The sequence below is a fragment of the Pimephales promelas genome, chromosome 6 (assembly GCF_988280905.1).
Source record: "Pimephales promelas chromosome 6, fPimPro1.hap1.1, whole genome shotgun sequence".
Classification (NCBI taxonomy): Eukaryota; Metazoa; Chordata; class Actinopteri; order Cypriniformes; family Leuciscidae; genus Pimephales; species Pimephales promelas.
In genome coordinates, this window is record NC_142774.1 from 39,694,344 (window position 1) to 39,706,696 (window position 12,353).

The 12,353-nt window shown below is 39.3% G+C and overlaps 1 protein-coding gene across 2 annotated transcripts in view; it reads left to right on the forward strand.

Annotated features, from left to right (window-relative positions):
* gpc5a (glypican 5a) overlaps positions 1 to 12,353 on the forward strand; it is a 176,985-nt gene that overhangs the window by 5,353 nt on the left and 159,279 nt on the right. Inside the window, exons 1-2 of one of the 2 annotated variants that reach the window (XM_089132552.1) lie at positions 356 to 495; positions 2,209 to 2,370. In XM_089132552.1, coding sequence (XP_088988678.1) covers positions 2,262 to 2,370 — 109 coding nt within the window. In that variant the 5' untranslated portion in view covers positions 356 to 495; positions 2,209 to 2,261. Of the gene's footprint in view, positions 1 to 355; positions 496 to 2,208; positions 2,371 to 12,353 lie in introns of those variants that run through there. The other variant, XM_089132551.1, reaches the window with a different exon arrangement.

Genomic DNA, 12,353 nt, shown 5'->3' on the forward strand with positions numbered 1-12,353 from the left:
TGTTAACCTTATCAAACCCCGCCGTCGCGCTCGCCACAGTTTTTTTAACACTGCGGTAAATCAGACACGTCGGTAGAACATCTTGTCTCCAATTTTGTTCAACGGGTCTGGCAGTGTCACATTTCAGTTTGGCCAGGTAACATTTATTTTCTTTGACTGGCAAGAAATACCAGCTACTAGATTATTTACTTGTTATGGATTGTCTCCGCAAGTCTGCCGGAAGTTAAGTTTGGGCCAGATTAATGCACATGCGCAGTACCGTTTGTTTATGTTGTCACTGCTGAAAGCGTCTATGCTAAGTGTTGCGAAACATTGTAATATCATCTTGCAGATATATAGGGTTTTCCCCTGAGCAAGGAGATCCTCTATCTGTGGTGTATCCCTTCTTTCAGTCATCTCCAACAATTCCCAAATCTCACAGCCTGTTGGATCATGTGAAACCGGGGCAAGGAAGGAGGGTGTAAAGTTCACAGTTGGATGGATTTATTCTCTCAGGTGACTACACTGAAACATCTAGCAGGTTGTGAGTGAGAAATAAACACTTCCAGGGGCGCTTTCATTTCGCTCTAGCGAGACAGAGATGAATTCCTTTCCTTACGCCATCTCCTTTGCATCTCGCTCAGGAACTCACAACATTGCGTCACGGCGTGGTGATAGTGTCTTTGGCAACACTTGGCTCGTCCCGGCACGTCCCGTTCTGTTTCCCTAGCTATAGCCCCCGTGGGTGTTGTCATTTGCATTGACCTTTTTGGGAGAAAAAGTTGTTGTTTTTTTTCTTATGTAGTGATGGAAAGTTTTTTGTCAGAGAATTTTGATATCAAGCCCTATCACCCTCCCCACCCTGCTGGCCTGCTGCAGCTTGCATACATGTGGAGGTTTGTGGCCACCCGGTGGGAGTGTGAGTCTGATAATGGTTCTTAACATGAGCACACCAATATTTAATTATAATTATTATACAGAATTTTTGTTGTTCGTGGAAGTCTAGTGAGGAGGTTTGTTCAAGTAAAACCACAGTCTATGAGTAAAACAAAATTGGTCACACTTTAGTTTAATTTCTCACTATTATGCCTCATAAAACTCCTAATTACTGCTTAATAATAGTTAAGTAGTTGTTAAGTTTAGATATTGGGTAGGATTAAAGCGTAATAATAATAATAATTATACACTCTAAAAATGCTGTTTTTTTTTTAACCCAAATATACCTCAAATATGGACAAACGCAGCCTTTGGGTTAAATTTTTAAATTACATTTTTCAGTGTTGTAGTACTCGAGACTCGGACTCGTCTCGGACTCGGTCTCGAGACCATATTTTAATGGTCTTGGTCTTGTCATGGACTCGTGTCCATTTGGACTCGGAATTGACTCGTACTCGAACACATTTTTTTTTTAAGGACTCTGAATTATTCCCGAGTCCACTCGAGTTCAATTAAAAATATTTTTTCATGATTATTAATGTATGTTAATAAAATATTTCTTTAAATTGATTGACACGCCCAGTGATTGGTGATTTTCTAGTGCGCAACTGCGCATGACAAATTGTAATAAAATTACTTTTAACACCACCTACTATGTGGCCTTTTTACCCAAAACTGATCATATTTTTTAAACTCTAAGTAAATTCAGTTAAAAAAAAAAAAAGGATTTCTCTAAGTAAATAAAAGTAAATTAGGCAATCAACCCTCACTGGTCTCGGTCTCGACTCGGACTCGACTCTCTATGGACTCGGTCCTGACTTGGACTCGACTCTCTCTGGTCTCGGTGTTGACTCGGACTCGAGTGAGGTGGTCTCGACTACAACACTGACATTTTTAACCACACGTTTGGGTTGGTCCATATTTGACCCAAAATTGTTTAAACCAACCCAGCATTTTTTTTGAGTGTACTTACTGCCCCTCAATATGTTTCAAACCTGAATGAGTTTCTTTCTTCTGTTGGACACTAAATAATATTGTTGGTCACAGTTGATGGACCCAATTAACTTCCATAGAAAAAAAAAACATACTATGGATGTCAGTTTACCGATTGTTCTTTAAATATACTGAATCTTTCTTGGCACCACAGCTACTTGTTTTTCTGTCTGTAAAAATTACATATTAGAGATGCTTGCCCTCATAAGTACCAATTAATCTAACGATCATTCTATATGACTTAAATGCACATTACCACCATAATTAACAATCCTAAACTTTGTTTGTTTATCCCGACAGGTTCAGACCTCCAGGTTTGTTTATCAAAAAATGTGACGTGCTGCACTAAGAAGATGGAGGAGCGTTACCAGGTGGCGGCACGACGGGACATCCAGAACCTTCTCCAGACATCCAGCTCAAGTCTGAAGTTCCTCATCTCTCGCAATGTGGCTGCGTTTCAAGGTCAGTTCATTGATTTTTAGAGACTAGCAGTAGCACTGGTATATTGTCTGCAACTCTCAGTGAACACTTCCTGAATTCTCTTACCACATATTGTGTGTTATGCTGCATTCATGTGCTATGGAAAGTAGGATATTTTCCCATTGTGAATTGGTATTTACCAGTGTGTTGCGTTCAAGTGCTTTTGTTGTCGTAATGTGGTAAAAAGATGGAGATCCAGACCTGTTATTTAGCTAAAACTATTTTAGATTGCTTAAGTCATATACAACAGCAAGAAAATGATTTATCAAAACTCAAAAGGTAAATAAAATGCTAAATATTTTCTAGATCATGAATAATATATATTTTTACAATTCACGACTCTTGCATTGCTCTCCGCCATTTTGAAAAGTTCAAAGGTTTTCTCATCTCGGCAACTCGTCCATCAAAATATCCTACGAGTTGCCCAGTAGGAAATACCACATGAGGGGGTGTTCATGTGCATTTTCCACGTCGGCTTTTGGTATTTAGGTCAGTTTTTTGTTTTATTTGAATCTAGAATCGAGGACCCCCTCGAAAACGAGATGGCTCATCTCAAGGGGCTATTCCTCTTTAATAAAAAATAAAAATGTCAAATAAATTTACCATAATTACCATAGTACATGAACGCAGCATTATTCTTTAGTTTATAAGCTTATAAGATCAATTGTACAGCTTATCCAACACCTTAGAGTCACTTCATGCTTGGCAGGTTGTAGTGCTGTTGTTTGGTATGATGTCAGTTTTATTCCAGACATTTTACTACAGTAAATATATTTTTTCCTGAGACCCACAATATGTGATTTAGTCCCCTGGTGGCTCTCCAAGGGCTTAATTCAGCTGCTTTTCAGTAGAATTTCAGGTTTGCCAGTGTACATTTAAGGGTTTTCAATGAATGGCTTCCTTGATGAGCTGTACACCAAGATGCTTGTTTTGAGGCCTTAATGAAACCCTTCACAGCTTCATAATGTTAGGTCATAGGAGCCTACGCACCTTTGCGGAGGAGGGTATCCTTCATTTGAAGCAAATGACAAACCCGGATAACCTGTAATCACCCATAAGTGCTGATGCAAGGAGATGCACCGATCCTGACAAAAACCTCTCTATGTCGTCTACTCTACGGCGTATTCTCAGCAGAGCCTCTCTCTCAGGTTTCACAAAGGTGGTTAGTCAGTCAGTTTGTAGCTAGCAGCTCATGATGGGTCGGTTCATTGTGAGTGTGTGGAGGTCGTGCCAAGAGAGTGAAGATTAAGAGTCTCCATTACAGTAAAAGTGAAGTGTCACTTTTTATGCTGACTTTGAGAGTCACAGAGGTTTTTGTTTGAGCGAGTGAGATGATGCTTTACAGTTCACTTTGAAATAAAGTTTTAGTATGTTTTAGCTTACCTCAAGGGCATCCATGATAGGTAGGTGTCTTTGTTTCCGCAGTATTATCAAATTTTATATTTTTAGGAAATATAATGGAGGTCTATGGTCACCACCTCAAAGAGCATGCACAGAGAAGTCCAAATTAAACATGATTTAATGACTCGTAAATGTAAGTACACATTGATGGTCTAAGACACGAAACGAGCGGTTTGTGTGGGAAAACGAACAGTATTTATATAGTTTTTACCTCTTGTAAAGGGCGTGGGCGCTTTGTGGCTACAAGAGGTAAAAACGATATAAATACCGTTCGTTTTCCCACACAAACCGCTCGTTTCGTGTCTTAGGCCATCAATGTGTACTCACATTTCCGTGTCATTAAATCATGTTTAATTTGGACTTCTCTGTGCATGGTCTTTGAGGTGGTGACCATAGACCTCCATTATATGACTGATAGACACGAACGGTTTGACCTAAAAATATAAAATTTGAATATACTGTGGAAACAAAGACTTGGATGCCCTTGAGGTAAGATAAAACACACCAAAAATTAATTTCAAAGTGAACTATCCCTTTAATCAGCAGATACTAGATCATTATCATTGATAACCAATGCAATTGCCATCATTATAAATCTGTAGTTTTTCAAAAGGCAACAGCAGCAATTACAGAAAATGATTTTTAACTATTACTGATATACTTCTCAAACAGCTTTGCATTTCATCCCATGTTTTTATGTAAAATTATCTTTTTGACTCTCGTCTTTGCATTGCTGAGTTGCGACGCAGGTGTAGACACGCTTCTGTTTACTGCCTACTTTGCTAGACAACACTACTGTGAGAGTTTCCCTCACAATCGAGACTATATCATTAAACCAAACCTCTTGCATAATTTCACTTGTGGTTTAGCGCCCTTTTTTTCTCAACGCAAGACCTGTTATATCACATCATTTGGAAGGATGGTATTCAGGTGGCCATAAAAACATTTTGCACGTTTTGTTGGGCGTGAACTCGGGGAGAGCCCTGATGGTGTCTAATCACAAGACTCATTTTATGAGATTAGGCCCATATTACAGGGCCCGGTCCCAGCCTTTACTGTCTAACTAGCTATTACCTCTTGCCTACGATACTGAACCCTGTTGTCATAGAGTAGGTATGAAAACAAGGGATGAAACACAGCTGTACACAACACGTTTGAGATGGGGATGCAGAATGTAACATTTACCCTATTGATGATATTGCCAAAAATGTTCACCGTTGGCCGAATTAGGCTAATATTGGAAGCAGACGATATTATTTTGAAATAGCAATATGCATATGATTTTATGCATTCCTTTATTTTCACATTGTTCTATAAGGGAAAACACTGTATTATGGTTTGAAATGCAATCAAAATTCAGCCAAAAACCTTTTTCTCAGCCTCAGCGCATTTGCCTTAGTGTATATTTACCCTATTGGTTATCAATAAAGAAGGTTTTGTTGGAAATCCTTCCCATCCTATTTTTTTATTTCTCTTTTTCCATGTGTTTTGCGTCTTTAAACAATGAATGCGCAATAACGTGCTGAAATTACAGCGACATCTTGTTTTACTTGCTTTGATTTTGGTGGTCCAGTGAAATGCGGGTTTACCAATTTTATGAGGTTAGACAGAGCCCATATTATGATGCTGTTGGTTTTTGAGGAACATAAATAGTTCTGTCTTTGAAACAAATGGGCATATTTTCCTAATTAAGCTTTAGATGTGTTCAGTATTGTAAGGATTTGGTCTGCAACCATGGGATACTGTGAGAATTGAACCACAAGGTGATGGTCTGGTTACCTACATGACGTGTTTACGTTTTAGGCTATGTTCTACTTCCCCATTGTAAACCAGGCGGTCATGTGTGAACAGTGAGGGCCGTTTATTTGCACAATTGATACTGTGGAAAATTCCCTCTATAAAGGGGTACTGTTTGTCCATGTATACGTTAGATATTAACATTACCCACCTGTTACCAACAAGTCTAGCAAAACGTGTGACAATTGAGCATATTTTCTCCTCTCCAAAATCAAAATTAAAGGGATAGTTCACTTTGAAATGTATTTTTGGTATGTTTTAGCTTACCTCAAGGGCATCCAAGATGTAGGTGTCTTTGTTTCGGCAGTAGTTTCAATTTTGATATTTTTAGGTCAAACCGTTCATATAATGGAGGTCTATGGTCACCACCTCAAAGAGCATGCACAGAGAAGTCCAAATTAAACATGATTTTATGACCTAAGACACGAAACGAGCGGTTTGTGAGAAAACGAACAGCATTTATATCGTTTTTACCTCTTGTAGCCACAAAGCACCCGTGCTTTCAGATCACTTGGATGTGGCTGAGGTTACAAGAGGTAAAAACGATATAAATACTGTCCGTTTTCTCACACAAACTTCTCGTTTTGTGTCTTAGACCATCAATGTGTACTTACATTTACGAGTCATTAAATCATGTTTAATTTGGACTTCTCTGTGCATGCTCTTTGAGGTGGTGACCATAGACCTCCATTATATGACTGACGGACAAGAACGGTTTGACCTAAAAATATCAAAATTGAACCTACTGTGTAAATTAAGACACCTACATCTTGGAAGCCCTTGAGGTAAACTAAAACATACCAAACAATTATTTCAAAGTGAACTATCCCTTTAAAACAAGCACCAATACGCATTACAGAAATTGGAAATCGGCTTAATTTTGCAAATGCTCTGAACAATAGGGCTTATTTTCTTCATGCATTTGTGATTTTGAGGTGAATTACAACCTTATTTGTCATATTGCATGCAGATTATTTGTGTGGTTGTTGTTTATCATCTTTTGAACTACTGGTTAAAAGTTGCAGGTCTTAGGATGGTGGTTTATTCCAACCTGGTAAGATTAACAGTTGTGGTTCCCATGGCAAACCTCTCTCGGAGTGAAAGAGAGTTGACCAGCGTCTCTCTCAGTGGGCAGCAGTGTATTTGCACATTGTTTTGAGAGCGTTTACGAGTCGAGGTTAAAGACAAACACACTCCCGTGGAGCTGGAGTCGCGGCCTCTCAGTCGGCTGAAGGTAGCTTGTTGAAAAGGCTGTCGGGTAGACATTTTCCACTTATGTTTTCGTCCTATTTATTTATTTTTTGCTTTCCCTGCAAATGACATCAAAGTGAGCTCTGCTTCAGGAGGAGAGCTGATGCATTCGGCAGGTGATGCCGAAAACAGCAATCCGTTTCGAGACGGAGGCTGAGATAAGAGGAAAGATGTTTTTCTTAAGAGAGCGAAATTGCACTGTTGAGTGAGCAAAATACCTGGAAGCCACTTGTTGAAAGAGTTGAGTGGGGAAAAACTGCCAGAATTTGTGAGGAAGCCTTTGGCTCGTTTAGTTTGATTCAAAGCAAATCTCATGGAAAGTGGGTATCATCATTTTGGGAGTTTTTTTTCTGCCAAAGTTACTGATGTTTTGTGGTTTTGTAACATGTTAAATTGTGGAATTCCCTTGGAAAGATATCACAAATGAGATTTTTTTTTTTAATTATCTCACTAAATCAAAGATTGCACAGAGATTTGTAAGTTGTTTACCTTCTGAAGAAGTCCACATATAGAGATCTCAGCAATGCCTCATGCTCAACTCAGATTTGCAATCTCCTATCAAAAGCAAGAGATCCCAATCCGAACTCAAACATTTCTGTTCATATTCTTCCATTAGCAACATTCATTTTCTAGCTCTGTACACTCTTAAAAATAAAGGCTCTTTATTGACGTGGTCCCATGACAAACCTTTTACATCCATTTTGCACAAAAGGTTCATTAAACGTGTGAATTATTTAAATGAGGAATATTGTGACGTGTTCGTTCCCGGAGGAAAACTCAAGACTACAATGGAGGCGTTTCAGGGAGTTCAGAAACAGTGGCACTGATATAGAGAATAACTCCTGCTGGAGGAACTTTGCAGACATTTTTCATGCTCAAACAACATTACACATTAAAGAAAGTTGAAAGTGTATAAAAGTGTAATAGCTTACCTTTAAAGGAGTTAGTTTACTTTTGATAAATCTTTTGCTGATAATCTACTCACCCCCATGTCATCCAAGATGTCCACGTCTTTCTTCAGTCGAAAAGAAATGAAGGTTTTTGATGAAAACATTCCAGGATTTTTCTCCATATAATGGACCTTATTGGGAACCAAACGGTTTAAGGTCCAAAAGACAAACTGCAAACTCATTCATCAAAATGAACGAATCTTTTTCCAAGTCATTTGGTTCATTCAACGAACGAATTGACTCATTGTTCATTTTATTGAGCGAGTTCGAACAGGAGAGTCACAAACGTGCGTCGCTGAACAGAGCAAGGCGAGCATTTGAGCTTATAAAACTTAAACTTTGTTATTTATTTATTAAATGAGCGAACGGTTCGCTTGATAAGACCCTTATTCATCGTCTGGAATCGTTTAAAGCCCTTTGAACAGTGCAGTTTGCACTGAAACTGTCTTTTGGACCTTGACCCGTTTGGTCCCCATTGAAGTCCATTATATGGAGAAAAATCCTGGAATGTTTTCATCAAAAACCTTAATTTCTTTTCGACTGAAGAAAGAAAGACATGGACATCTTGGATGACATGGGGGTGAGTAAATTATCAGCAAGGTAATTTAAGGTATTAATGATGTCAGTATTGTTACACTTATATGAGCAGCACTCATAATATTTGCCTTAGCCACCAACAGTATTAATTCAGTTCTGAACAGAAAACAACTCGTGCACCAATGCAACAAATAATAATCCTAAACAAAATCAATTTACATTTCCAAATTTCACAGTGATAATTCAAAGCTATTGGATGCAGATATCTGCATACTGTAATGCTGATGACAAGGTCAAGGACAAGATGGGTCAACGAGCAATCGACATAAATAACTCATACAGTCAGTGCTCATGTCACACCGGGGAGGACGAGTTGAAAGGAAGGACTAAAGTGCCCATTTGTTAGACACAAACCCTGCAATTATGCATTTTTATTTGATACAGATGGAGACAAGGCCATGATTCACCAACCTCACAGTGAATAAAATTAAACCATCACAAAACAACAAAACAGAGCCACTGCATACAGATAATAGTCTATTGTTCAAATATAGAGACTTAAAGGAACTTCTCCAACAATAAAACAATTTTCAGCTCAAGACTAAATAGAGCTCTCAGTTGTGTTTAATTAGCGGTGCAAGGCATCACTGTAATTTTTTTTTTTAATAAATATATACATAGGGTTCATGCAATCTTTCACGTTAAACAACATGCATGAATGATTCCTCAAAGCCCTTCATTATAATTTCTGGATTTATACATTCGACAGATTGCAAGCACTTTACATTAAACCAAAAGGTATTGGGAAAAAAGCTTTTAAATTGTGCATCTGTGGCACTTGGACAACAGGATGAAAGATGCAAAGCCTGTCAATTTATTCAACTGTCACAGGCCGCTTTGAGCCCATAAAACACGTTATATGCATGACTTGTATTTCCAAATGTCTCCTGGTTAACTTGCATTGCGGTCCCTTAAATCCTCTTTGTGATTCAGGAAGTCATCTTGGCAGGATTGAACGTCCCTCCGTGCCGTCCATGCTTATGTGGCCATGCGCATTTTCTGGGACTTTTTGACTGATTGTCCTCAATAGCAGGAAGATACAATGCCACATGGGTGGTACTGTCCGATCCGATGTGATGGGCTCAGTTTAAGTCACAGATTGACCTCCCCCGGAGACTACGGAGGATGTGATTGGAATTACTATATTTGACATTTTGGCCATTCACATGCTGTAAAGTTTCAGGAGTGACAACCGCATTTTTACTGACCATAGCATCGCTCTGGCATCTAAAGTGTATATATGAAGAGTTCAGATGCAAAAGCCTCTAAGTGCCATTTAAAATTTTCTTCTAGAATGATCATCTTAATCAAACTTGTATATTTAAGTTCAGTAATTTCACTTAAATGGCAATGAAGATTACCTAATAATTGTCATTTAAGTGAAATTACTGAACTTAAATACACAAGCTTGATAAAAATGATCATTCTAGAAGAAAATTTAAAATGGCACTTAGAGGCTTTTGCATCTGAACTCTTCATTTCATGTCAATCAATATATCATAAATACGAGTGGGAGGCTCTGGACTTTCTGTGAGCGCCGATCTGTACAAGTTTAAGTTGTGTCTGTGAGAAACGTGGTGGAATACCACAATACTTATAGGCATTTAGCAGTGACTTGTCGGGACAAAATAAGCTAATTCCCTGCACAAAATATAATAGCATTGTTATATGGCAATATAATATTTAACAATAAAGTTTACAATGGGTTCATAAATGAAAAAAAAAAAAAAAAAGCAAACCACACCTGATGCACATTCTTTGTTCTTCATTTTCTACAAGTGTGTGGTTCAATACAGTAAAGTAAAGTACATTTATGTGTCCCTGTAAGGGAAATTTGTTTTAGGCATTACAACATACATCACACACCAAAAGAGAACCTTTAAACACACAAAGACACATACTTAACACATATTTCCCCCCTTTTTTGGATAAGAGAAGGTACTAACAAAAGTGTTCCAACAAAAGTGGAGGCTAGTTACTTTTTACCATGGTTGTGAGATGCAATGTGTGGTTCTTCCTATTATGGATAATTATGGACGACCAAAGTGTACCCTATAAAATTTTACAGACGTTCTTGTTTTTGTTAAAATGCGTCTGCATCCCAACTCAAGCTACTCCTACTGAAAACTCAAGCTGCACAATTTTAAGAGAGAACATACGTAATATAAAATGTTCACCTGTTTGGCAAGTGTTTGTCATGTTCTGATGATAAAGTCAAGTCACCTTTATTTATACAGCGCTTTTTACTATGAAGATTGTATCAAAGCAGCTTCACAGTGATAGCATTAAAATAATACAAAAAGTTTGTTTTTAGAAGGAAATTACAACATCGTCGACCTGAAGTAAGGCAGATCAATAATATTGCTGAATATTAAATGACCCCAACTAAGCGAGAAAAAAAAAGCCTTGGCTTTTGGCGAACATTAGACAACATTACAGGTCAGAAGTCAGATTGGATCAGAACATTGACAATATTTATCCAGTTCCACCATTCCATAAAACCACAATTAACTGTCTGGTTTCTACAACTTTCACTCAGGAGCAAAAATCTGCCTTTAAACTTGACTGAAATAAAGATTTGACATGTATCCTGATAATTAGCAATATCGACTGATATGAAAAATTATTATGTGATAACTTTTGACCATATCGCCCTGTCCTAATAGCAACATGAAAAAACACACCCTATATGAAGTTGAACCCATCCATCCGTGCATCCCTCCATACAACCATCCATCCATCAACCCACCCACCCATCCATCAATCCACCCATCCATCCATCCATCCATCCATCCATCCATCCATCCATCCATCCATCCATCCATCCATCCATCCATCCATCCATCCATCCATCCATCCATCCATCCATCCATCCATACATCCTCCCATCCATCCATCCATCCATCCACCCATCCATCCATCCATCCATCCATCCATCCATCCATCCATCCATCCATCCATCCATCCATCCATCCATCCATCCATCCATCCATCCATCCATCCATCCATACATACATCCTCCCATCCATCCATCCATCCATCCATCTATCCATCCTTCCATCCACCCACCCATCCATACATCCATCCATCCATCCATCCATCCATCCATCCATCCATCCATCCGTCTATCCATCTATCCATACATCCTCCAATCCATCTATCCATCCTTCCATCCACCCATCCATCCATCCGTACACCCATCCACCCATTCATCCACCCATCCACCCATCCACCCATCCACCCATCCACCCACCCACCCATCCATCCGTACACCCATCCACCCATCCATCCATCCATCCACCCATCCACCCACCCACCCATCCATCCGTACACCCATCCACCCATCCATCCATCCATCCACCCACCCATCCATCCGTACACCCATCCACCCACCCATCCATCCGTACACCCATCCACCCATCCATCCATCCATCCACCCATCCACCCATCCACCCATCCACCCACCCACCCATCCATCCGTACACCCATCCACCCATCCATCCATCCATCCACCCATCCATCCATCCACCCATCCACCCATCCATCCACCAATCCACCTACCCACCCATCCATCCAAGTCTGGCTTTCTCAAGCTAACTTCAAAGTTTGTCTTTAGTCTAGGTTCTTTTTTATATAGTTAATATCTGGTGTACAAACAGCGCCATTTTAGATGGCTTTTCCCATGCACATCTTCTTGCTCCCCCAACAGAACACCAGTGGCATCCTTGCATTTAGAGAATTACTGTCACGGCATTTGCACGAAAAGTCCACAGCATTCCTCTCTCATGAACCTGCCTGTGATTTACTGTAGGCTTCAGGCAAATGACCTAGACCAACCTCTCCGTACCCAACCGTTCACTAATCAGAACCTGTCACTGGGGCGAGTAACAAAGGCAGCTTAATGAAAACAAAATGTCTCAGTTTGAGATGGTTTCCTGGTAAAGGACTCTGGTTAGTGGGCATAGACGT